The following is a 25,684-nucleotide window of genomic DNA, read 5'->3' on the forward strand; positions in this document are numbered from 1 at the left end:
GACTATCTTTCAAGTAGTATAAAATTTTAAACAAAATACAGAAGATGTTCAGTGACATATTCTTCTTTAGACTTCAGCAGAATACAGATATCTCTCAAAGCAACTGCCCCAATTTAAAAAGTTCATCCAACAATCTTTCATTGGAAGATTAGGGACATAGGTGAATGAGAGAAATATGAAATGTTTTTGTAGAAGCAGAGTTCTATACTGCAGAGCAGAATAGAGAGCCCAGAAGAAAACATATACATAAAGGGTCAATTAATTTTTGACAAAAGAGCCAAGAATATACAATGGGGAATGGACAGTCTCTTCAATTAAATTGTGTTGGGAAAACCAGACAGCCATATGCAAAAGAATGAAACTGGACCCCAATTTTACCCCATACACAAAAATCAACTCAAAATGGATTAAAGAGTTGATTGTAAGGCCTAACCCTCAACCATAAAATTCTTAGAAGAAAACATTGGCAGTAAGCTCCTTAGCATTGGTCTTGGCAATGATTTCTTGAATTTGACACCAAAGGCAAAAGCAAAAACAAAGAAGAAGAACTACATTGAACTAAAAAGCTTCTACTCAGCAAAGGAAGCAATCAACAAAATGAAAAGGCAACCTATGGAATGGGAGGAAACATTTGCAAACCATAGATCCGAAAAGGGGTTAATATCCAAAACATACAAGGAATTCATACGACTCAAGAGTAAAAAAATAATAATAAATAATAACCCAAGTAAAAAATGGGTGAAGGACCTGAATAGACATTTTTCCAAAGAAGACGTACAAATGACCAACAGGTACATAAAAAGGTGCTCGACATCACTAATCATCAGGTAAATGAAAATCAAAACCACAATGAGCTATCACCTCACATCTGTTAGGGTGGCTATCATCAAAAAGACGAGAGATAATCATTGTTGAAAGGATGTGGAAAAAGAGCACCTTTGTGCACTGTTGGTGGGAATTTAAGCTGTACAGCCACCGATGAAAACAATATGGGGGTTCCTCAAAAAATTGAAAATTGAACTACCATATGATCCAGGATTCCCACTTCTGGGTATATATCCAAAGGAAACAAACCCATTATCTCAAAGAGATGTCTTTACTCCCATATTCACTGTAGCATTATTCACAATAGCCAAGGTATGGAAACAACATAAGTGTCTGTCAATAGATGGATAGATCAAGAAAACGTGACATATTTTTCAGCCTTTAAAAAGAAGGAAATCCTGTCATTTGTGACAACATGGATGAACCTGGAGGGCATTATGCTGAGTGAAATAAGCCACACAGAGAAAGACAAATACTGCATGGTGTCACTTATGTGTAGAATCTAAAAAAAAAATGTCGAACTCAGAGAAACAGAAGAGTAGAAAAGTGGTTGCCAGGGGCTGGGAGGGGCGGGGGGGGGGGGGGGGGGGAGGGGGGGGGTGGTTGAAGGGGAGAAATTTGGGAGAATAGAGAGAGGTTGGTAAAAAACTATAAACTTTTGACTAAAATAAATAAGGTCTGAGGATCTAATGTATAACATGGTGACTATAGTTGATAATATTATATTGTGTAATTGAAATTTTCAAAGAGAGTAGAACTTAAATGTTCTCACCGAAAAAAGGAAATATGTGAGTTGATGGGTGTCTTAATTAACTTGACAGGGGGAATCCTTTTAAAACATATATGTATATCAAATCATTGCGTTGTGCACTTTAAATATGTTACAATTTTATTTGTCAATTAAACCTCAATAAAGCTGAAAAATAAAACGGGAGTCATAGCACCGAACAGAAAAAAAGACAGGAATTTTGGGAACAAAAATGTGGCAGTAGCTGGAGGGGTAATATGTTATTGAGAATGATTTTTTTTTTTTTTTTAAAGATTTTATTTTTTTCCTGTTTCTCCCCAAAGCCCCCCGGTACATAGTTGTATATTCTTCGTTGTGGGTCCTTCTAGTTGTGGCATGTGGGACTCTGCCTCAGCGTGGTTTGATGAGCAGTGCCATGTCCGCGCCCAGGATTCGAACCAACAAAACACTGGGCCGCCTGCAGCGGAGCGCACGAACTTAACCACTTGGCCAGGGGGCCAGCCCCAAGAATGATGTTTTTTAAAGAGGGGAGTTACTAGAGAATATATGCTGAGGGAATGATTCATTGAAAAAGGAGAATTGTGACATCTTGGAAGGCAATCCAGAATTCAAGTGCAAGGATTGGCCTCTGAGAAAAACCAGAGATAGTTCGACTGTTGAAAAAGGACAAAAGGTTGAATGTGAGGGCACAGATGGGTGGTTCAGAGTGGAAAGATGGAGTTTTTGTCTTAATGTGAAGTGGTCATTTTAGAAAATGGGAGTGTGCACATACTAGGAAGTATAGTAGGACTATCAAGGGAGTATGAGTACCCATTTGAAATTTGAGTCGTGACTTACAATAAGACCTGTCCCAGTACTGGGTTTCTCTCCAGCCCATCCGGCTGCACTAAGTGAGGCACAGAGGAGGCAGAGTGAGGCGAGCGCAAACAGAAGTAGTGGTCAATAACGGGCAATCCTGATGCAGTCCATAGACCGCCAAGGGATAGAAAGTTTCAGAATGCTGGAAATAAAAATTGCATAGGTGTGCAATATCCCAACAACATATATCCTAGTGAAGTTTTAACAACAGCAAAAAAAAAAAGAGGAAAAAATGAATTTTCTTGGCTTTAGGCAACCAGGCAGAAAAAGAAATTACCTACAAGGCAAAAAAATATCAGGCTACTTTTTTTTCAAGTTCTCTCAGTAATTCTCAATGCCAATGGTAGTAAAGCAAAAGTAATTTAAGATTTTGAGATACATCTAGTTATCTTTCAACTATAAAAGCTATATTATACATCATCAAACATGGAGGAACTTAGGCAGTATATCCAACAAGAGCCTTTCTTGAAAAAAATAATTCAAATCAGACAACTAAAATACAAATCAAAATAAATGTGAAAGATGGGGCTGGCCCAGTGGCGTAGCAGTCAGGTTCACCCACTCCACTTCAGCGACCCAGGTTTCATGGGTTTGGACCCTGGACATGGACCTACGCACTGCTTATCGAGCCATGCTGTGGAGGCATCCCACATACAAAGTAGAGGAAGATTAGCTCAGGGACAACCTTCCTCAGCAAAAAAAGGGGATTGGTGGCGGTTGTTAGCTCAGGGTTAATCTTCCTCAAAAAGATAAATAAAGATGAAAGACATTAGGGATAGGATTAGATCAAGAAGGCAGACCTGGAACCCCCAAATTCTGGAAATAACAGACACTATACAATTTTTTTAAATCTATAACTTAACTCAGTACTCTGTACTTTTGTATATACTTTAAAATTTCTGTAATAAGTTTTTTTTCCCTAAAAGGGGAAAAAATATCTATACCAAGACACAGCATGGTAAATTTCAGAACACTAAAAGCAAAGCAAAACTTTTCAAAGCTTCCAGAAAGAAAAATCAGGTTTTTTACAAATGAATAGTAACGCCGGGTAAAAGAAAATAATGGAGCAATATTTTCAAAACATTCTAAGGGAAAATAATTTTGAACATAAATTCTAAACTCAATCCAGTGAGAAAACAAACAAAATAAGACATTGTAAGAAATACTTACCGCCCACATACCCTCTCTGAAATTATTACCAAACTATTTACTCCAATATATTTTTTTAAAAATTGATCCAAGACAAAGCAGTATACATGAAGCAATGATGAGCCAAGAAACCAGTAAACCTCACTTTTTGGTTAAATAAATGCTGATGGTACATTAAAAATATAACAAACCAAAATTTCTAGATCATATCAACATGGCAGGTGGCACAGGGAGAGAGCAGAAAGAAGTAAACTCATGCCAAGGTACTCTTATGGCCAGAAGCTTTTGAAACAGATGCTTCTTGATGTTGATACAAAAGTATTCGTTAAGAGTGTGTTGTGGGGCTTGCCTGGTGGCGTAGTGGTTGAGTTCATGTGCTCCGCTTCAGCAGCCTGGGGTTCGCAGGATCAGATCCCAGGTGTGGACCTACACACCACTCATCAAGCCATGCTGGGAGGTGTCCCACACAGAAAATAGAGGAAGTTTGGCACAGATGTTGGCTCAGGGACAAGCTTCCTCAAGCAACAAGAGAAAGTTTGGCAATAGATGTTAGCTCAGGGCCAATCTTCCTCACCAAAAGAAAAGAAAGAGAGCATGTGTTGAAATTGTTTCAGACTTACCACTGGAAGAATAGAAAGAAGGTTATAACTTCCAAACATGAGTTGGGGATGAGAGGAGGGCATAGAAAACTAGACTAATCTAAGAAATAGTGAGATAAGGGTGCAATAGCATGGTAAATATAAAAGAATATAAAATGGCAGGTAAGAATCCAAACATATCAGTAATCATGAGAGATATAAATACAGTCCTGAAGCGGATAAGGATGTTTTAGTCACTGACAGACTGCATATATGACAGTGGTCCCACAAGATTAGTACCATACCACCGAGGTGTGTAGTAGGCTCTTCCATCTAGGTTTGTGTAAGTGCACTCTGTGACATTCGCACAACGATGAAATCACCTAACAGTGCTTTTCTCAGAAGGTATTCCCGCAATTAAGTGACAAGTGACTGTAGTTTAAATTGTTGGTTAAAAGATAAATGTACTTTTAAAAATTCTTTTTAAATCCAGCCTGGTGCTTTTTATAAGAAATGTACGAAATCAAAATATGAGATCGATTGAAAATAAGGGGATAAAACAGGGTATTTAAGGCAAATGCTGATATAAAGAAGTACGTGCAAAATAATATTAATAAATTGAAGATTAAAAAATTAAAAAGTATAAGGAGGAAAGGAGCAATTTATTAAAAAGATTTCATTGTCATAAGCTCTCCTATGTTCCTAACAATATAGCTTCAAAAAACATCTCAAGCAAAATTTACAAAATGTCAATTAAACACAATAAGGACAGAGGAAATTTTAATAAAACAATTTTGTTCTAATACATTTATTTATTTATCACCAACCAAAAGAGCAGTACTACTTACATTGCTCCTTCCATTAACTGCCCTCACTCACACCCTGCTGCTGTGAGTTTACTCAAAGCCAGTCTAGGAGCTTGTCCTTTATCCCTAGCCTGTGTGGCATTTACCCTACTCACCACCCCTCCCTAACACCTACCACCTCTCTGCCCCCAGCCTTTCTCTCATCTTATAAAAACCAGCACCCTCCTTCCCCAGAGTTCTTCCCCTCCTTATCCGGTGTCTCAGGGCAAGTCTGTACCTCTTGGAGGCCAAATTTCCAATTCTCCATCAAACACCACTCCTTCCCTGCAAGGGAGAAGGGGAAAGAAAACACGTTTTAAGAAAGAACTCACCTGGAAGGATGAGGTAAAGTTAAAAATAAATCAGTGTTCACACATGACTAGTTTCTATCCCATCATATTAGTATTCAGATGAAGAAGTCTTAAATAAGATTTAAGTCGTTAGAAGATTGTTTGTAAATTATAATCTTACCATCTGCTCATTATTTACATGATTTGTTTTTCTGAAGATGAAAATGAATGCAGGACCAAGCCAGGAATCTGTGAAAATGGGCGTTGCATTAACACTATTGGGAGCTATAGATGCGAGTGTAATGAAGGATTTCAGTCCAGTTCCTCAGGCACTGAATGCCTTGGTAAGTTGACATACGAGTATATTTTTCTTGTAAATAAAACATCTGTTTTATGATGTCATCACAGAAGAGGTCTACATATATATCCTTGTCTGCTAAACAAATCCCCCGATCTGAGTAATCCTCATACTTCTTCCTAAAAGTGTACAACTATTAAAATGACGTATTTGTGCGTGTGTCGTATGCACATCCATGTGTAATGTAAATAACCATTTTAAATAGTCTTTCCAAAATTAAGATTAATTAAGCTCTATGGAAAATGTGAGTAAAACTTACATCAGGGCATGATTTAATTCCAAAAGAAAATATTTGTGATGTGAGGTAAGCTCTGCTGTATTAATGATATTGAAGTAAATGCCACATTTCAAAACTGCAGTGAAGGTTAATTTTTATTTTATGATAGAGAAGAATGTTTTACAAAATATTTTCTTGTGGAAAGTATAAATCTCAGACATTATGCTGTATTTCAATGCTAAAATGCATACATTATAAACCATTTTAGTTAATTACGAGCAGGTGTAAAAGTATGGAGAGGCAAAATTTAAGGCAAACCAAGAGAAATGAGTGCTCGTCACTTGATTTAGTGTTAAAACAGTATGTTTCACTTATATCGGATTTCTCTCAGAATCATGTCATCTGCTTCAACTCCTAGGAAATTGTTAGTCAAGAAAATATCTTTTGTTGTCTTCGGTCTAGACCTTTACCAGCCATCCATCTTTTTGGAAATAAAAAAACCTACACAGAAAGTATACTTTTTTGTTCCTATTATTAACAGTTTCACTAGGATGATTCATAAAACCCTATTAAAGATTTCTTTGCCTATTTACATCAGAGAAATCCCTTTATTTATACTAAGAAAAAATCTACTTAGTCCAAATGTTTGAACAGTCTTTTAGGTGGAGAAAATATGAGAGATTAGATCTGCATACGTATCAGGATTATAACATAGTCTAGAATTTGCTCTTCAAAAACAAACCCTGATACTCATTTGCTTATTTAAAAGGAAATACTGATTTTCCTTTTATTTGGATTCTACAAGAATGGTAATTTACTATCATTTAGTTGCTGATGGATTGAAGAAAAAAGTTAATCTATTTCTGAAGAATAGTATCACTTTTTGTCAAATTTAATCAAGTGTCTAATGAAAGAACACTCTATGAACTTAACCTCCAACAAAACTTGGTCATTGTTAAGCTGTCTTAAGCAGTGTGAATGTTCATGTAAAAGAATATTTACTTTTTAAAAAATTATTACTAAGAAGGAAAGCATTGATTGTCCTGAATTTGAAGACCAAGATAATGAAGTGTGATTTCCATGACATTGATGCTTATTTACTCGTCGTCATTTCAGACAATCGACAGGGACTCTGCTTTGCAGAGGTATTGCAGACAATGTGTCAGATGGCATCCAGCAGTCGCAATCTTGTCACAAAGTCAGAATGCTGCTGCGATGGGGGGCGAGGCTGGGGTCACCAGTGTGAGCTGTGCCCACTTCCTGGAACTGCCCAGTACAAAAAGATATGTCCTCATGGCCCAGGATACACCACTGATGGAAGAGGTAAGGGGTTGAAGAAATGCATGCATGTTATCAATACAGTGAACTTCATTAATTCAGATAAGTTTGAAGGAAAAGTGAAAAATTGATACAATAATAATAGCTAAAATATTTGAATGTGTATTTGTGTTTGTATATGCTTTTTGCTAATGCTTTAGACTTTAAAAGATTTCATCTTCATACCAAATCTAAGAGGTAGAATTTATTATTCCCATTTAACAGATGAGGAAACTGAGGCACAAAGCTAAGGTAACAATACATAATTTTCTCATCATCACACCCTTTTTTAAGGGACGGACCCAGGAGTGGAACACATCTCTCCATCCCAAAGGCCATGTGTGTAACCCCCAAACTATACTTGCTTTATTTAAATAAATCTTCTTCATTTTTTTGAGGGTGCACAAGAGCTCATTCTGTTTACAATACATTTACAAACCAAGTCTCATAACTGATTAGTGGTTTCCATTTTTTTGAACAGCCAACTAATACACTAATGTCTGGAAAAATATCATTTTTTTCCCATTACTATACAGATCCTCAACCCTGTGCCTGATTACCTTGTTGCTGAAACCCTTCCTTCAGAGTCTAATGCAAGTGTGAATTTGAGGCCAATCCATGGAAAATTATCACAAATTCCAAATTAACTGAACTTCAAAGAGACAGCTTTCTAGATCTCAAAAAAGCAATTCATACGTAGATTGCAACATGAATAGACTGAAACAGGACTTTCAACATAGCCTTCCTTTGTTATCTCTTCCCATCACTGCAGATTCTTTTTCTTTCCCTTCCATGTTGCCATTATGCCTGAGTGATGGGAAGGTATTCTAGAACTATTATGAATGTTAACTGTTAGACGTTACTCTCATTTCACTTCCCTCATTTCTCTTAGTTTTCTAACCAGTTTTATCCTCACATATGTTGACTTGTATGTGTTTTTGTTTTGGCCCACAGATATCGATGAATGTAAGGTTATGCCAAACCTCTGCACCAATGGTCAGTGCATCAATACCATGGGCTCATTCCGATGCTTCTGCAAGGTTGGCTACACCACAGACATCAGCGGAACTTCGTGTGTAGGTAAGGCGAGGCACCTGCACGTTGAGGGTTTGTCAACTACTGTTTCCTACAAGTCACTTACTGTGAGTAGAGTATCTTTACTATGGAGCTTTGGAATGTGCATTTTATTAAAATGATGCTATTCTTCTCAATAACGTGGTTCTTCATATCACAGTAGTTGTCCCAGGCCTTGTCCAGGAAAGTGGGACACATAACTGTTCAATTCATCAAAAAGTCTGCTCAATCAAGGAAACATAATTATAAAAAAAATAGTTTCAGCATTTTAGGGGCCAGCCTGGTGGCATAGTGGTTAAGTTCACATGCTCTGCCTCAGCCACCTGGGGTTCACCAGTTTGGATCCCAGGCACAGACCTATGCACCACTCATCAAGCCATGCTGTGGTGGCATCCCACATACAAAATAGAGGAAGATTGCCACAGATGTTAGCTCAGGGACAATCTTCCTCAACCAAAAAGAGGAAGATTGGCAATAGATGTCAGCTCAAGGCCAATCTTCCTCATGAAAAAACCCCACAAATATATGTATTTATACTTTCAACATTTTATATTTTAATTTAAAATGTATAAATGCCCATTTGTCACTCTTTTGATGAAAGAAAAGGGCTTTTGATTGTGAATGTGTGTGTTTGCATAGTGGGAAAATGATTTTTGCTTGTTCCTCATTGCTGTTTTTTGCATAAAACATTACTAATAGGGGCCAGCCCTGGTGGCCTAGTGGTTAAGTTCAGTACACTCTGCTTCAGCAGCCTGGATTCAGTTCCTGGGCATGGACCTACACCACTTGTCAGTGGTCATGCTGTCGTGGCAGCTCACATACAAAGCAGAGGAAGATTGGCCATAGATGTTAGCTCAGGGCAAATCTTCCTTAGCAAAAACAAAAAAGTACCAATTAAACATTATTGAAAATTTCCAGTTACTAAGTAGTCTCAGTACAGAAACTGTCTACATTTTTGCAATTTCTTTCTCTAATTTAATTTTTTATTGTCTCACCCATACCATTCTATGATAATTGTGGGTGGAGGCTGCTTGCCTTTATCAAGTCTTTGTAAAGCATTCAACTTAGTTTTCATTAAAGAAAAAATCTTTTTTCCTTCATGTTTCCTCAAGTTATGTGATATTCTGGTAAAGGTCCTTTTCAATAACAACCACACCTGGCATGAAAGCTTAAGAAAAACCAAACTGACTCTTAGTAAGCATTCAGTTGACCGGCTTGAGGGTAACGGAGGATAGGCCATTGGTCATGAGCTTTCAGCATTCTATGCGCATCAATCAATCTTTTCTGGAGGAAATGGAGAAGACTGACTGCTATCAGTCAGAGTCCCAGCAGAAAAGACATGGCATAGTCAAACAAGGACAGCTGAAGGAGGGTTGAACAAAGGGACTATCTATAAAGGCAGGACAGAGTGTGCAGAAACCACAAGGGATAGGGCTGTGTGCTGAGGCCGTACCACTCCTGGGCCAAAAGGAAAGAGGGGGGCATTATTGGAACCTGGAAGGAGAAAGTCGTGCACAGAGAGTAGCCTCATGAGGACCTCTGTTCCAATGACTCAGTCAGCCTGAGCCCATCTTGAGGGAGGAGGTTGAGGAAGTAAGGACCAGGTGGAAGACAGAGGGCAAGGGAGCGTGCTCATGGAGTCCGTACAGTTCAACCTCCTGGGCCTGACAGCAGGGTGGACCAGGGAGAGGACTGGATCTGGAGGGGCAGGTGGAAGATTTCCAGCACAGTCTCTGATACCGCAAGATGCTTAGGGGAGTGTCAGTTAGGAGAGTTTAAGAGCTTCAGCCACATCCACATGTCAAAAGGAAGAACCTCTTACTTTTATGATTCTCACATTATTAAGCGAAGTATATTACAGAATTTAGTGGATTTTTTTGAACCCAGACAGTTGTCTAGATATTATGATATTTATCCAAGATCTACAAAGTAAACCAGTATGTTACTTTAGTGAAAACTGTTCTGTGCATTATTTCTGTTGGCTGTTTTGCATTTTAAGTAGAAGAGGAAAAGGAAAAAAATGAAGGAGACTATAGAGGGAGGAAAGAGGCTGGTGGTTTCTTCTAACCCAGAATTTAATCTGCACATCGCTTTTACTTAGATCTGGATGAATGTTCCCAGTCCCCGAAACCCTGCAACTTCATCTGCAAGAACACGGAGGGAAGTTACCAGTGCTCGTGTCCCCGGGGGTATGTCCTGCAAGAGGATGGAAAGACTTGCAAAGGCGAGTGAAGACTCTGCATCTGTGGCCCTTGTCTGTCTCTCCTTCAGATCCTGACATTAGATAACCAGGGATGATACCAAGTGCATCACCTTCAGTAAAGCACGTCTTCCCAGACACCATTTTATTACCCAGAAAATTCTACCAAAAGACGCACCGTAGGAGGCAGAGAGGATTAAAACCCAAGTTACAGTAGTTGGCTTCGTGCAGCAAACCGCACAAGTTCCAAAATAAAACAAAACAAAAAATGTTGGCGAAAGAAGAGATTGAAACAACTAAAATAAGATTTTTTTGTGACTTATCTAAGATTTCATTTCTCTAAACTATCTTTATTACACATTCACTGCAGAAAATTAAAGATGAATTGATAAATTTTAATTTTTCTGCTTAGGCAGTATTAAAACTAATTATCAAGCTAAATTACATTGTTAAAATAGCTTCAACACTATACTCATATCTTCAGTTTTATAGCAAACCTCATCAGTATGAAATTAATGGACTGAGGAAATTCCTGTCTAGTTAGCTTTTTGAAATAGATTATTCTCAACAAAATGAGATTTATTTCCAAGATATACCCAAAAACGTGAAGTAAAATACTAGCAAGCAGTGCTCTTCTCCTGGACCCATTTAGTGAACCATTAGGGGTCAGTTTCATTTTGTACGTTGTTTATAAATAAGTGCAATGAAAGTGTGTGTGTGTTTTTAAGCTTTCAAATAATGAATTAGTGTTGCCTACATCTTATATTGCTTGGTAAATTTATTTAAATGTATTTTCCCATACCAAGTTCCCATCTAACCAAAATCACATTTTGAATTTTCTATCAGTAGAATCCAAATATTAATACCATTCATGGCTAGAATTACAGACTCTGTGTTTTGCTTCCTCTGGTATTAACAATGGTATTTTCATTTGGATCCTGAGAACCTGCCTGAATGTTTGTCTTAGAGCCTTCATCACTTTCCAGATTCTGTTTTATTTTATTTAATCCCTCCTTTAATAAGAATAAGTGATCAGTCATGTACTAAACTGCATTAAATGCAAGAATTATGACTTTTGGATAGTAGCTTTGAGGCAGTTCATGGAAACCACTGTAATTCATACATTCACTTTCTCATTTCAAGAAAACTTTGTGTTACATATCACCTTAGCCGTCCTATCATAGTAGCCCTTAATATTTATGCTGTTAAGTATTTGAAAAGAAACTGGCTGCCATATGCATATGGAAGTCTGTAAAGCATCCAGCAAACATCTGACAAAACAGTCGTAATAGAACATGCACACCTCGTGTGGCTTCATGAGAAGGGATGCCTAGCCAGAGAGCTCTGCTCTGATTTTCACTGGCTTCTCTTTCATTTCAGACCTCGATGAATGTCAAACCAAACAGCACAACTGCCAGTTCCTCTGTGTCAACACCCTGGGAGGTTTTACCTGTAAATGTCCACCTGGTTTCACCCAGCATCACACTGCTTGTATTGGTAAGACAAAACTACACATGGGAGATTTCACAAACTTTTGATACATGCATAAAAATTATACTTAAAATGGTAAAGTAATGTCACAGTACTTATATTTAGAACCAGTGCCTTGTAATAAGTGGTCTAAGAATGTTGCTAATAATATAGATATATTTTTTCAGAGGAACAATATCCAAAGGAGAAAGGCCTATGTAGTCCAGACACACGCACAGTGGGCGTGTTCCAGGCAGCGCCTTTGGAATGCATTCTAAATGCACCCATGTGTGTTTGATACAATATGAGTAAAGGCTCACTCTAATTTAGAACATGATGACGAACATGCTGGGTTTCTTATGTTAGAAGATACATATGTTAAGAGATTTTCAGTCTGTATTATCAAACACCATGACCTCAGTCGACCCAAAATATGCTGTAATTTGAAATCTCTTGAAATACACTTTTTCTTACCTCTTTGGCTGTTAATATGACAACGAATCCTGGCGTACTTTCCCCTATAAGGCTGCTTTCACACCGTGCACCTTAGGCTTTCATACTTCACTTTTTACTTCATGTAGTGAAATCTGAGTCATGTCCTATTTGGGAAGCTTGACACTCTCCTCCTTCGTGCTTTGCTAGACAACAATGAGTGTGGGTCTCAGCCTTCACTTTGCGGAGCAAAGGGAATCTGTCAGAACACCCCTGGGAGTTTCAGCTGTGAATGCCAGAGGGGCTTCTCTCTTGATGCCACTGGACTGAACTGTGAAGGTGAGTTTACTGCTCCAAAATCCTTAATCTAATACAGCAAACTGTTTCAACTTCCAAGCCACTAAATGAGAAATTGAGATCACCTCAAAGGAAAAAAAATACTTAACAAGATAGAACCTAGCAATTGATTTTTGTTCATAAATTTTCATATATCATTTTGGGGGCAGAGGAAAACCTGAATGTCATGAAACAAAAATTCTGTGAGTATGAATCAGCTTTTAAAATAACGACTTTTTACCTAATTAGTGATCTAAAAAAGAATTGAACTAAAAAGAATTCTGTACCTAACATGGTTTACAGTAGAGTACGAGTATACAAGCAAAAAAAAAATTGGATTTTTGTTCCATAATACCTAAATGTGTAATGTTAAGTGTCAGAAAAAGAACCGATTATCATAGAGAATTGCAGAAGTGTATGGAAAGCACTGGGGGAAACTGATAGCTGTTTCCATTTTATTTGGTCTATGACTCGTAATTCACTCTCTTTTCTGCAATGAACATTTCTTATAAAGTCTCCCCTGGAACAGGTATTTCCTGGGAAGTCCAAGGGAACATTTAAGTGGGAATAAAATAAGGATTTGCCTGTGGTCAATAAAATATTATATGATGTTTCAGTATTTCCATTGCAAGGGCTAGAGTATAAGACAAACGTATCTTTTACAAAATACACATGCCAGAGATGACGAGATTGTATACATCCCCTTTATATTTTTTAAACTATCATAATTTATGTTTTTGTTGATTTTAGTTACTCTTTAATTGATTATTCTTAGAAATATATGATTTTGAATCCTAGAAATATAGCCAAAGTTTTGAACATACTCTTTGTAAGACTTACAGGATTTTTGTATGTATCTAATTTGCAGCCAAGAAAAATTCAGTTTTAGAAATTTCTATTTTAATATTTTAAATTTGAAGTCCTTGAGATTTGGAGGTATTCTGAACATACAGCTGCTTGCCACGTGTGAGTTCAGCTTGTGACTATCCACATAAGATACCACTTATTAATTATCCATATAAATTTGTTACACATACATCAGCCATGCCAATTTTATTTCGCTCTTTATGGGTAGATTTCAAAGCCTCAGTTGTCATTCCAAAAGCATATGCATGTATGAACAAAAAAATTATTCCATATGTGTAATAATACCACATCGTGTCTAAAAATAATGTATTCAAATACTTAAAATTTGTATCTAATTAATCATGAATGGTAATAAAAATGTTTGCATACAAAGCAATTATACTTTTTAGATATCTCTATAGTGCTTGTATCTTCCCCAAAATGAAGATTACATGTCAATCACTTTTGAATCTACTGGAATATGTAATGCAAATATATTTATGTCACTTACCAAATAAATCATAACCATATGCAGTTAATCCATCCAAAATGCACAACATTTGTGGTTGCTATGGTTGATTTGCTGAAATTTAGTTGTTATGTAGAGCATTGACGTGGCACGGTCTGGTGGAGAGCCTAAGAATGAGGTGGTTTCTTATCTCTGAACCATTCTTTGCACCACCACTGACTAATAACCATGTGACTTGGAAAAATCACAGCCTTTCTGTGTGTGTTGCTTGTTTCTTCCCTTGCTAATAGGTTGTGTTTGGAGTGCATTTAAGAATAGTAGAGGAAAGGTTACGTAAACATCTTGCCGGGATTGTTTTTGCAGACGTTGATGAATGTGATGGAAACCATAGGTGCCAACATGGCTGCCAGAACATCCTGGGAGGCTACAGATGTGGGTGCCCTCAAGGATATATTCAGCATTACCAGTGGAATCAGTGTGTTGGTGAGCACTCACTTATGACATAGTGTCTGCTTTTCTCACTTTAAAGGATCTTAGAGTAAAAGGAACAAATAATAACGGTTAACATTTCAATGTAGACTTTGAATCCTAGAACTTAAAAACCAGTACTTAGGGCAGATGCATGGGCGGATGCATGGGGGTCCATTATACTAGTCTCTATACTTACGTATATTTGAAAATATCTGTAATAAAAATGTTGTTGTAAGCACCTAAAAGGTAAACTCGAGTTTTTATAATTTTAATTTTCTGCAAGATGTAATTTTAAGTTTCTGAATATGCTGTCAAGAATCATCATCTTCCTTTGCCAAGGTCAGGGCTTTTTATCAGTAATTTAGTATCTTTAGACTTGGGGTTGAAGGATTACCCATCCAACCCCTTCATACAAATCTAAAAGAATTCAGATCAACTTAATGAGGACTGTCCGTCTGTGCTCTCCAGCCACATAGATTTAATGAAGGAGATGAAGTATTTTAAGGTAGAAAAAGTACCTAGTTACAGCACATTCTGTTGAAAACTCCAGACAGAGGTGTTTGTAAAATAAAATTTGTAGGCACTCAGCTCTATTCCTTTCATTGATAAGTCAGGGAAATTCTCCTTTTAAGGAGAGACTGATCAAAGAGAACATTATTCTCTACTGGAATAGCCTGCTGACTGATTTAGCATATGCCTAATTGCTTGGCTCCATTTGAATGCACTTCACAGACATGCCATCCAACACATTGTGACATAAGATGCTGGCATAGCTGGGCAGAAAGGGGAACAGTGGTCCTGCAGAGCAACAGCAGGGTCCTTCCTCTTTCTCTGTAGTAATTTAAATTACCCCACATGTATTTCAAGTATTCTACTGTGAGCAATTCACTAAATGAATTAATCTGATTTTATCCTTTGTGGTCTTCTCAAAAGAAATTTCTAATGACAGTTTAGTGAATTGAGAAGAAAATCAGGAAAAGTTTCAAAGGAGGGAAACCAACACAGTGAAAGTCACAACTATGCTGTGGCCTTGTGCCAGGTCAAAGACAGACGCTTTGCCACACTAAGAATACACACTGGCGAATGGGGTGGATGCAAAAACGATTAATGATCAAGAAGTTAAAGACAAAATTTTAAAGGATTATCAAAACGATGAGTTAGGCAGTCAATCAAAACAATTTTGTAAGCTTAATTTACTGTTTTTCCTCTTCACAGAAAAAAAGTGTTGCCAAAGTCCTTATGCACTGATTGATACATAAACAGAAGCAAAGTATAAGCGCACTCTTCAGAATATAAGGAATGGTATTTGTTTGGATAGCTATTAAAACAGCATAAAACAATTTTATGATATTGCATTGTTTATAAAACATGAGGCTCATAATTTTATTTAGTAAATACCATGGACTTCTTGGTTGGTTCTTTGGAACTTGAGGCCAAAGAATGATCCTCTAATATTTCCCATGTGTCAGCTTAATAGAATTTTTGTTTTTAAAGTGATCATAAGTAGAAATAGGAATATTTATGGAGTATCAACTCAATTTCCAAGTTTTTGAGTTTTCTTAAATTTCTGTCTGTAAATATCTAGTGCAAAAATAGCTGCACAGTTTTCACTAAATCTGGTTTGACTTAAAGTCAGGGCTGTGTGGTATATCCCAGTTCTCCTTTGTGGATCCTTGGAGTGGGCACTTCAGCAAGGCAGTCCCCCCAGAACAGCTCCTTCTGGAGTCCAGCCAGATGCCAGTGTGCCTTTTAATCAGAAGAGAGAGACCCTATGGACAGAGGGATCAGTGGTTTCAAAGATGAGTTCAAAACTAAAGATACAGAAGCAGAACTCCCCAACTCAAGTAGTAATTTGTGAGTGTGCTCTGCTAAAATGGGCACCTCTGAGCAGCAGGCCCCTGAATAAGATGCAACAGAGATTTCTTTCAGAAGGTTCTAGATTCTTCTGTGCAGGGTTGAGGAATCCAGCTGGTCTCCAATAAAACTGCTGACTTTCTTGCCTTGAATCCACATAACATAGTTGGAATTTTAACTCAAATATATGGCAGGGACAGAATTAAACAACCCATCAGGAACTAATAAAAGCAAAAAGTTAGCAAAAGAACAAAAATTGTGACAAAATGCAAATTGAAAGACCACAAATCATTTTTATCTGTCACCACATATGTGAATATCTTCAGTCATTCATATGACTGAGAGAGGAGTATGGAATGAAATATTTCAGACAGATTTATCTGCGGTCTCCTTGTAAATGGACAAAACTGTTGGAGTCAGTGAATCAGATAATTTGTATAATGTTAAACTGTAAACCTACAATATTGTCAATACTAGTGTCAATTTAAGAAAAATGACAGTTCTTTGTGTTACTATTGAAAAAAGCTTTAATTCAAATGAACACTTTCAGAAGTTTCTAGCCAGTTACCACAGAACACATAATATTCTGGTACACAGATTGTCCAGATGTAGGTAACATTTTTAAATGTTTGCAAGCATTATAATTATTCAAAATTAAAAATAAGTGAATATTACTGATATTAACATTTGCATATGAATAAAAATTATGTCTTAGCATATGAAGCTTTTGGTTATTAGTGTTAGTAACTTCCAGCATGCTTCTATGGCCTTTTCAAAATGACTTGAACATAGCTTAGTGAGACTTGAGTCAGCTCAAAGTATGTCTCAAACAAGAACATATTTTAAAAATCAGATTACCTCAGTCTATAAAATTATACCATGATGTGCATATGTATATTCATAGCATATAAATATGAAGTATATCGTGGTGCTTCCAAAAATATTGCATTTTTAAAATATTCTTGTCAGTGGTGTGTTTAAATGCAATTTATTCAAGTAATTGGTTTTGCCTGGTAATTTTTCTACTTAACACAATGTCTAATACTATATTTATAGCAGGATCATTTTGTTAAATTATAACCTAATTTACATTTTCTGTTAGGAGTGAAACACTGCATATAAATGTCAGATTTAATTATAAAAGCAGATAAGCCTTTGTGGCAGAATTCCAAGTCTCTTGTAGATAGAAATAAAACAGCAGTTATATTTATGTCATAGGTAGCCTAGTTATTAAGAAGTTATTTATATACTTTCTCCCCATGAAATGAAGGCTAAGAATTTGTACATATTAGGTAATCATAGCAGATTTTATATCCAGTGATTAAGAGTTCTACATTTGGCAGTCTGATTTAATTCTGAACTATAATCATGGTACAAAAATGTGCCTAATAACATCTACCCTTTCAGTAACCTCTGCACCATACTTAATGGAGTTTAATTTCCTGTCTGAGAGGCCTCTTCACGGAGACTCCGTCTGCATCGTCCATAATCTCACTGAGCTACCGCAGACATACGCTTCCCTCGAGCTGTTGTGTCCCAGGCGCGCAGCGACTCGCAAATGGGCCTTTTTCCCCATATGGGCTGAAACATATACTTGTCATATGTTAGGTAAACAGACACACTGTGTTCCACTGGAGTCACAAGAATTTGAAAGAATTCCATAGAACAGATGTGATTTGTGCCCAGGGTGAAATCTGGATTATAGTAAAGCCCAAAGGAGTCAAGCCACATGCTCTATGTCAACCAGACAGTTGAGAGCAAAATTGTAATCTCCAAAGTTGGAAACATAAGTAGGCTTTGAATTTGTAAAAATGATAATAGCAACTGAAAGTATAATCTATAACTATCCTACTCTCAGGCATTTACGGTATAACATTAGTCATTAAACTAGTAAAGCCTGTGTCAGCTGATGGCCGGATGCAGACCCATCCCAGGAGGAACAGTCTGTACCTAATGGTCCTTAAGCAGTTAAAAGTGTATTAGATTGTTGGCTCAATAGATCCAGGTAAATGATGTTTATTTCAATTATTTTCATTTAGGGTATTTAAATTTTCTATATGTCTTCTCCCCACATATAATGAAGGCTTTGGGAATTGCTGAGAGAGTGGATACAAGGACAGATATAGGCCTTTTTTAAATTGAGATATAAGTCACGTACCGTAAAATTCACCTTTTTAAAGTATGTACTCAGTGGTTCTTAGTATATTCTCACAAGAGCGTGCAACCATCAACACCACAATATTTTCATCACCTCAAAAAGAAACTCCATACCCATTAGTAATCATTCTCCGTTTCTCCCTCCCCACCGCCCCTGGCAACTAGTAATCTGCTTTCTATTTCTATGAATCTGTCTGAGAGTGTAGCCTTTTGAAGTAATCTTCTGTTAAGAGAATAGAAGAGTTATTCAGTAAGCAAACTGCAAATACCTGCCCCAAAGGGGCTGCCAATGTATCCAGAAACATCGCACAAACAGAATATAAAAGGGTAGGGCGAGGTTTTTTTTTAAGCCATAATTTAGGAGGATTTGTTGGGTGGGTGGGTTGGCTGGTTTGTTTAATTTCGTATGCTTTGCGAATCAGCCATAAGAGTAGACCTTTTAAAAATGCAGTTCTAGGGTTATTTCCCCTGTAAAATCATCAGTACGTTGAGACTCGGGCTCTTCTTCCCATCACTGCCACCTTCCCCATGTAAGAGTTTCTTACTTTGTGTCAATAGACGAGAATGAGTGCTCCAATCCCAATGCCTGCGGCTCGGCTTCCTGCTACAACACTCTGGGCAGTTACAAGTGTGCCTGCCCCTCAGGCTTCTCCTTCGACCAGTTCTCCAGTGCCTGCCACGACGTGAATGAGTGCTCGTCTTCCAAGAACCCCTGCAATTACGGCTGCTCCAACACGGAAGGGGGCTACCTCTGCGGCTGCCCACCTGGCTACTACAGAGTGGGACAGGGGTAAGGCCGCCAACCTCCCTGCACACAGGAAAGCAAGTGTGGTCCAACGGGGTGGCATTCCTCCCTCCCTGGGTTCAGCCTGCCTGGTGCCTGGCACTGCAGGGAAGCCTACAATGTTTAAAAGCCCAAGAGGCAAAAGCATTGGTCAGGGCACTTCCGGTTTGGGAGGAAGAAGGACCAAGAAGGCACATGGGTTATGTCTGTGCTGTGAGATTGCCTCCTTTGTGCTGAGCATAAGAGTCATTCTCTTGCCCTCACAGTGGCACTGATTCAGTCAGATCCCTCAAGGCCAGAGACAAGCAGCTGTTTAAAAATGTGGCTCACGTGTTGCCATAGGCACCTGGGTTGTGAGGTACAAGTGAAAATGGCTTTGCCCCAGTCTTCTACAGGTTGTGGCAGGTGCTAGCGCAGCGGTTCCTGAGGAAGGAGTTTGTCCCTCTCTTTGCTCCTGTGGCTTTCTATTGCACAGAGAGGACGTGCCTAGTTGGTGTGGCACCACTTCCACAAGGCTCCAGCTAATCACACTTTCCCAAGTGAAGTCCTTTCCACTGCTGCTGAGGTGCTGGCCACTGCATCTTTCCATCAAGGCAGGGGTGCTCAACAGCACAGAAGCTGGGAATGTTGCAGTCGGGCAGGGTGGCCTGCCTCAGAAGGAACAGTGTGTGAGGCAGGCACTGAGGGGCGTGGACTAATCTGTCCAGCGCTGGTACGTAATAATGCTTGAAACAAAAGGTTTGGTCTAGACAAGGGTCATTCAGAGCCACCTCCTTCACTCTTTCACTAACCAAAATAGGAGTTCAGAAATCTCAGTTCTTAAAGCAGAGAGCTTTGTTGCCAGCAGCCAGCAGAGGCTGCAGGCTTATGACACAGCAGAACTTCTCCAGCATTCTCTTTGGAAATTCACACTTTGCTTTTACCTTCTGGATTTAACTACACATGAGCGCTTCAGTCTAATTAGGACTGATAATTGGGAAAGCCTGGGGCTCAGTCTCAGAAGAATTTTGCTGTTCAAAATAAGGGAAAATCTCGTGCATTAAGTGTTGAAGAAAAGAGTTACAGAGAATATTGGGTTTTTATGTTTATGAGCTTAGAGCTTGCTTACTTGCTTTCTTACTTCTGACAAGGCTGTACTGTAGCACTGGAAAACTATAGTCCAAGTTAACGATAAAGTCTAACAACACTTTGCATTTTGTTGCAAATAGCCACTGTGTCTCAGGAATGGGATTTAACAAAGGGCAGTACCTGTCCCTAGATGCAGAGGTCGATGAGGAGAACGCTCTGTCCCCGGAAGCATGCTATGAGTGCAAAATCAACGGCTACTCTAATAAAGACAGCAGGCAGAAGAGAAGTGTTCATGAACCTGAAGCCACTGCCGTGAGTACACCTCAGTCTGTTTGGTCACCAGATTTTATCCGTCTGGAGTCATGTATGCCATGCAGTAAACATTTTTGTAGGTTTCAGCCTCGATGGAGCTGAAACTGTCTTGAAATTTAATGACTAAATTAATGGACACAAGATGGCAGAGACAAGCAAATTAAAATAAGTTGATTACCAGCTCAAAACACAAGGACTGGGGAAAAAGACTCTAAGATTCAGTTTCAAATCCCATGTATTAGTTTTTGATTTGTGCCAGAGGGCAATAAGATGTTTATATGGGAAATAGTTATTTTGAAATGATGCAAAAAAGAAAATTATTTTGAATTTATCCAGTTCTGTTTACATAAATATATAGTGTACACTAGGCTGATTTTAATTTTCAGTAGATAAGTCAACTAGGTCTTGTATTCTATGACATTTATAAGATAGGTGTTCCTCCCATAAAATTTTTATCTGCAAATAATTTGTCTTTTGTAAGGAACTGAAGATCTGAATTGCCCGCCTCTGGCCTTTCTTCGCCATGAATGGCATTGAGCAGAGTGGTTAAAGGGCTGAGCCATAGACTTCCTGGTTTTGAATGTGTTCCCTGGCCCTCCCTACTTATTACCCCTGTTACACGGGGCATGTTTACTTAACTTCTCTCTGCCTCAATCTCTTCACCTGTAAAATGGGAATAAAAATACCTTTGAAGGGTGACGAGGGCCTTAACTGAGCTGATACCGTGAAGTGCCAGGAACGGTGCCTAGCATCTCTATTGCACACGTTCCATGAATGCCACCGAGTAGTATCTGGAGATGCTCATGATTGCCCCAAGGATCAGGGGTAATACCACCCTCTTCAGCTAATATTCCTGAGAAGCTCCTCCACCAAAAACCCTAGTCATCGGCTAACTGGCTGTGTGAACTAGACAACTTGCTTCCGTTTTCTGGGCCTCAGAAACTTTCCTTATCTATAAGAGGAGACTTCTCTAGCCAAAAAGTCTGTGGTTCTATTTTCTAATGATGAATAGGCCAGTGTTACATTGACCTTAAGTAGACTAAGGTGCCTAAATGTTTAAATATAACCACTGAGATATATTCACCAAGTACCCGAAACTACAAATCCAGAAATTCTGGTTATGCAACCTTCCCATTGTAGAACTTGGGACGTGAGTCTTTCTGAACACTGAAGGGCACTTCTGGGCCACTGTAGCCAAGTTCTTACTTAACAGGCGCCCACTCAAAGCATTGGTTTTTTGTGCCTGTCTTACTGAAATAGCAGTCTTAAAGCTCCCATCCTGCTGGCCGAGTGAGACGTGGTTTATCTGGGCCCTGCCCCACTGGCTTCTACCAAAGCTGGTTCAAACCTGAGCCTGGAGGACTCTGCGGGTCCCTCCCTCTGCGCTGATGGCTTCCATTAAACATGCTTCGCTCATGGTCTGTGCGCCTTACAAATCAAACCTGCGCTTCAGAGTGAAGATTCCTCTGGGGACCCCTGCTGTTGGATAACAGCCACGCTTCTTTTATTGACTCCAGCAAAAAAAAAAAGAAAAGTTTTACAATCATTTCCTAAATTGTCTTTTTTTTATTATTAATAAGCATGATATTCCATAAACTTATCCAAAAAACTTGCCATGTGAATGCTGTCTGTAGGCTCGGCCCTGTAACTTTACCTGGCTGAGGCTGAGTGAGAAGTTGTAAAGATTTTCAGGGCATGCTCCATGGAGCAGACCTTTTCTCCCAGCTGACAAGAAGTTCCAGTAGCCTCCTTCACAAGCACTGCTCCGAAGGAGAGTGCAGAAAGGGGGAGTGACAAGTTGTCCTGTGGCTCCAGCCCCAGCAGCAGGTCCCTTGCGAGTCCTCTGCTTGTGCTGGAGAAGCTCTTCCCACATCGTTTCCTGTTCTTTCTCCAGGTTGAACAGATCAGCCTGGAGAGTGTCGACATGGACAGCCCCATGAAAATGAAGTTCAACCTCTCTGGCCTTGGCTCTAAGGAGCACATCCTGGAACTCATGCCTGCCATCGAGCCCCTCAACAACCACATCCGCTATGTCATCTCCCAAGGGAATGATGATGGCGTCTTCCGCATCCACCAAAGGAACGGGCTCAGCTACTTGCACACGGCCAAGAGGAAGCTAATGCCCGGCACATACACACTGGAAATCACCAGCATCCCTCTCTACAAGAAGAAGGAGCTTAAGAAACTGGAAGACAGCAATGAGGATGACTACCTCCTAGGGGAGCTCGGCGAGGCTCTCAGAATGAGGCTGCAGATTCAACTCTATTAACCCCTCACAGACTTGCTTCCAGGCTCAAATCCCTGCACAGCCGGCCTTTAGAAGCCTTTGAGAAATCAGTGACTAATTTTAAAGAGGAAAAAAGACAACTGTTGTTTCTTTCCTCCCTGTCTCAGACTTCAGAATGTTGACCCTCACAGGGAGGGATAACTTAGACTCTGGTGTGGCCAAAGATTTGAGTACAAAGGCAACCGTGGTTACTGTATTTTTTATATAACTTCACTTTAAAATATATTAAAAAAAAAAAACCTAAATGTTCAAGAGATCAGCATATGGCACTAAATGCACAAAAATAATGTGAGCTTTTTTTTTCCTGTTAGCAGTCTGTAACACTTTGGGTATTTTGCTATAGTTGCTAATTAAAAAAATATAGATGTTTATTTATTTTTAATGCAGTAATATATGGAGAAATGAACAAACTATGTAAACAAAAAGGGAAACTCACTTGTTTTTCTTTAGATTTATAAATTTGAGCTATTTCTTTTAGAGGTGCTTTTTAAAAATTCAGTAGATTCAAGAGATGTTTCCTTTGGTTTTCTGCCAGTCGTCCAACTGGTACACATCTGATTATTTTAAAGAATGCCTCACAGAGCTGAATGGGCAGTGTAATCAATAATTTAAAAGATGGAAATGTCCTTAGATCCTTTCTAAAGGAGATCAAAGCCAGAGCAGCTCATTGTGACCATATCTCACATCACCAGACACACCAGGCAACGGAAGATGAAGCACAACCACTGTAGCAAAATACCTTGACTGCTTGGGAGACCAGTAGCGTTGCAGGCCAAACCGTACTGTATTTCCTTCTCATAACCTCAAGGAAGCACATGTGCTACCCACAACACCTCATTCTTACCCAGGGTGTGCTGCGTACTTGTGGTACTGTAGGCAGCTGAAGAACTGCCGGTCCTTTGAAAAGGAACTCCTGGCGTTCTGTAGTGTTTGGTGCTGTCTTAGATTAATGGTGCATTTATTATGTTCAAGCTATTTCAGGATTGCCATATGTGCAAACAAATCATGCAGTACAGCCAAGGAATATATGTTGTTGTTTTTTTTAAACCCATTTTTTTTTTTTAGAATTTTCATTAATACTGTAGTTATACACCATATGCCTCGTTTTATCATAGCCTATTGTGTATGAAAGATGTTTGTACAATGAATTGATGTTTAGTTTGCTTTAGTCATTTAAAAAGATATTGTACCAGGACGTGCTAGTAAGAGTACGTCTCCGTGTTCTTCTCAACCCAAGAACCTGTCCCTGGACCAGTGACCAACCTCAGATGTGAAATGGCCAAAGCACGTGCAGGCTCCGGGTTGTTCCTTCACACCTGTGCTGACCAAAGAGTAGTAACCAGTTATATCCAGTTTGGGGTTTTTTTTGTTTTGTTTTTTAATAACTAAAAAAAGAAACAGTGTAAATTTGTAATCAAGTGTTTGTGAGGAAAAACTTATGGTTTTTGGTTTTGTTTGTTTTTGTAGGTCTATGTATCAAATATGACACTTTTCTTGCAATAAAGCTTATTTTTGGGGTAGTTTCCTGGCTGAGTGTTTTCTGGGAGTACAGCCCCTGTTGCGTTTGTGTGTGGACTGCGGCCTTTGCTTATGGGGAGCTGTATGAAAGTAGCAGAAGGAGAGCCACGTACATTTACAGGAAAATAAGGGAATGTTGTCAAATCTGCGATACAAAGTAAGCAGGAGTGTTCAGCCGACAATTACAATTTAAAGTCATATTCAAAAACAAGGACATAATCGAGGCCGGTAATTGTTTACTTCACAGATTCTAAGCCTCCTGGGCCCGGTCTTCCTAGAGAGCTCAACGTGCCTTCACTTCATCCTCACATACACTTTGAGTGCCACCCTAACTGAAGCACCCTAACGCGCCTCTGAGGAAACGAAAGGTTCTCTCAGAGAGCCTTCCTTCTGGAGGGTTTCCCTGAACTTTGGTTTTTACGCAGAAGTACATAGCAGCCATACCCCAGACCAAACGGCATCTTCACCAAAAATAATCCAAAGCTTCCTATCCCCTGAAATGTTACACACTTTCCTCCTTGGAGAAGTAGATAAGATAGGACAAGTAGTTTCACAGGAATTCTCTTGGTACACTGCTGAAATGAGCACAGAAATGTCTCAGGAGTTAATTCGATATAAAGTTTGAGAATTTGTGTGCTTAAATTTTTCATCCAAAGAGTAAGAAAACAAGGAAATATTATGTCTAATCTTAAGGCTGTTCCTTGCCAATCAGAAATTAGCTGCATGGAATAAGGAAAGTATTTGCCTTGGGGCATCCTTTAAAACTTAACATGCATATTCAGTTTCATCTGGCATCTATTACTGGTACCGCACGAGCACTGTAATATGAAATTACCTGGAACCAAATTTGACTCTTTGAGTGTTGAGCAATAGCACTCTTAGTTTAGCTTTAACCTGCCCTGGAGGAAGTTTGAGAAGCCACACTATTAGGGTGCTTCACACAGAAGAGAAAAGATAAAAGCTCATTAGAGGCTTTACACAGAAGAATGTACTAGAAGGAAATGACTACTTGGAGATGCTCCTTCCAGGAAGAACTCAGGCACCTCTGGTAGCTTTGTTGCAGTTCTCTTACTGTGAGCACCGACACAGCCAAGATTAATTTGTATCTCTCTAGTAATTAACTGCTAATGATATATCCTGTACCATTTTGTCATTCACATTAACTGTCTTGTCAGAAATTACCTTGGCTAAGTTACAGAAAACTTTGCACAAGAGTAAAGT

The 25,684-nt window shown here is 38.8% G+C and overlaps 1 protein-coding gene across 1 annotated transcript in view; it reads left to right on the plus strand.

Moving 5' to 3' along the window:
* The window catches only part of FBN2 (fibrillin 2), a 235,207-nt gene extending 210,774 nt beyond the window's left edge, over positions 1-24,433 (plus strand). Inside the window, exons 56-65 of the mRNA XM_046665362.1 lie at positions 5,512-5,637; positions 6,985-7,191; positions 8,140-8,265; positions 10,361-10,483; positions 11,840-11,956; positions 12,572-12,700; positions 14,376-14,495; positions 19,053-19,284; positions 20,487-20,658; positions 22,553-24,433. Of these exons, the coding sequence (XP_046521318.1) occupies positions 5,512-5,637; positions 6,985-7,191; positions 8,140-8,265; positions 10,361-10,483; positions 11,840-11,956; positions 12,572-12,700; positions 14,376-14,495; positions 19,053-19,284; positions 20,487-20,658; positions 22,553-22,927 (1,727 nt within the window). The 3' untranslated portion in view covers positions 22,928-24,433. The remainder of the gene's footprint in view (positions 1-5,511; positions 5,638-6,984; positions 7,192-8,139; positions 8,266-10,360; positions 10,484-11,839; positions 11,957-12,571; positions 12,701-14,375; positions 14,496-19,052; positions 19,285-20,486; positions 20,659-22,552) is intronic.
* Positions 24,434-25,684: the final 1,251 nt, after the last annotated feature.

This window comes from Equus quagga, chromosome 7 (assembly GCF_021613505.1).
Source record: "Equus quagga isolate Etosha38 chromosome 7, UCLA_HA_Equagga_1.0, whole genome shotgun sequence".
In the NCBI taxonomy this organism is placed as follows: Eukaryota; Metazoa; Chordata; class Mammalia; order Perissodactyla; family Equidae; genus Equus; species Equus quagga.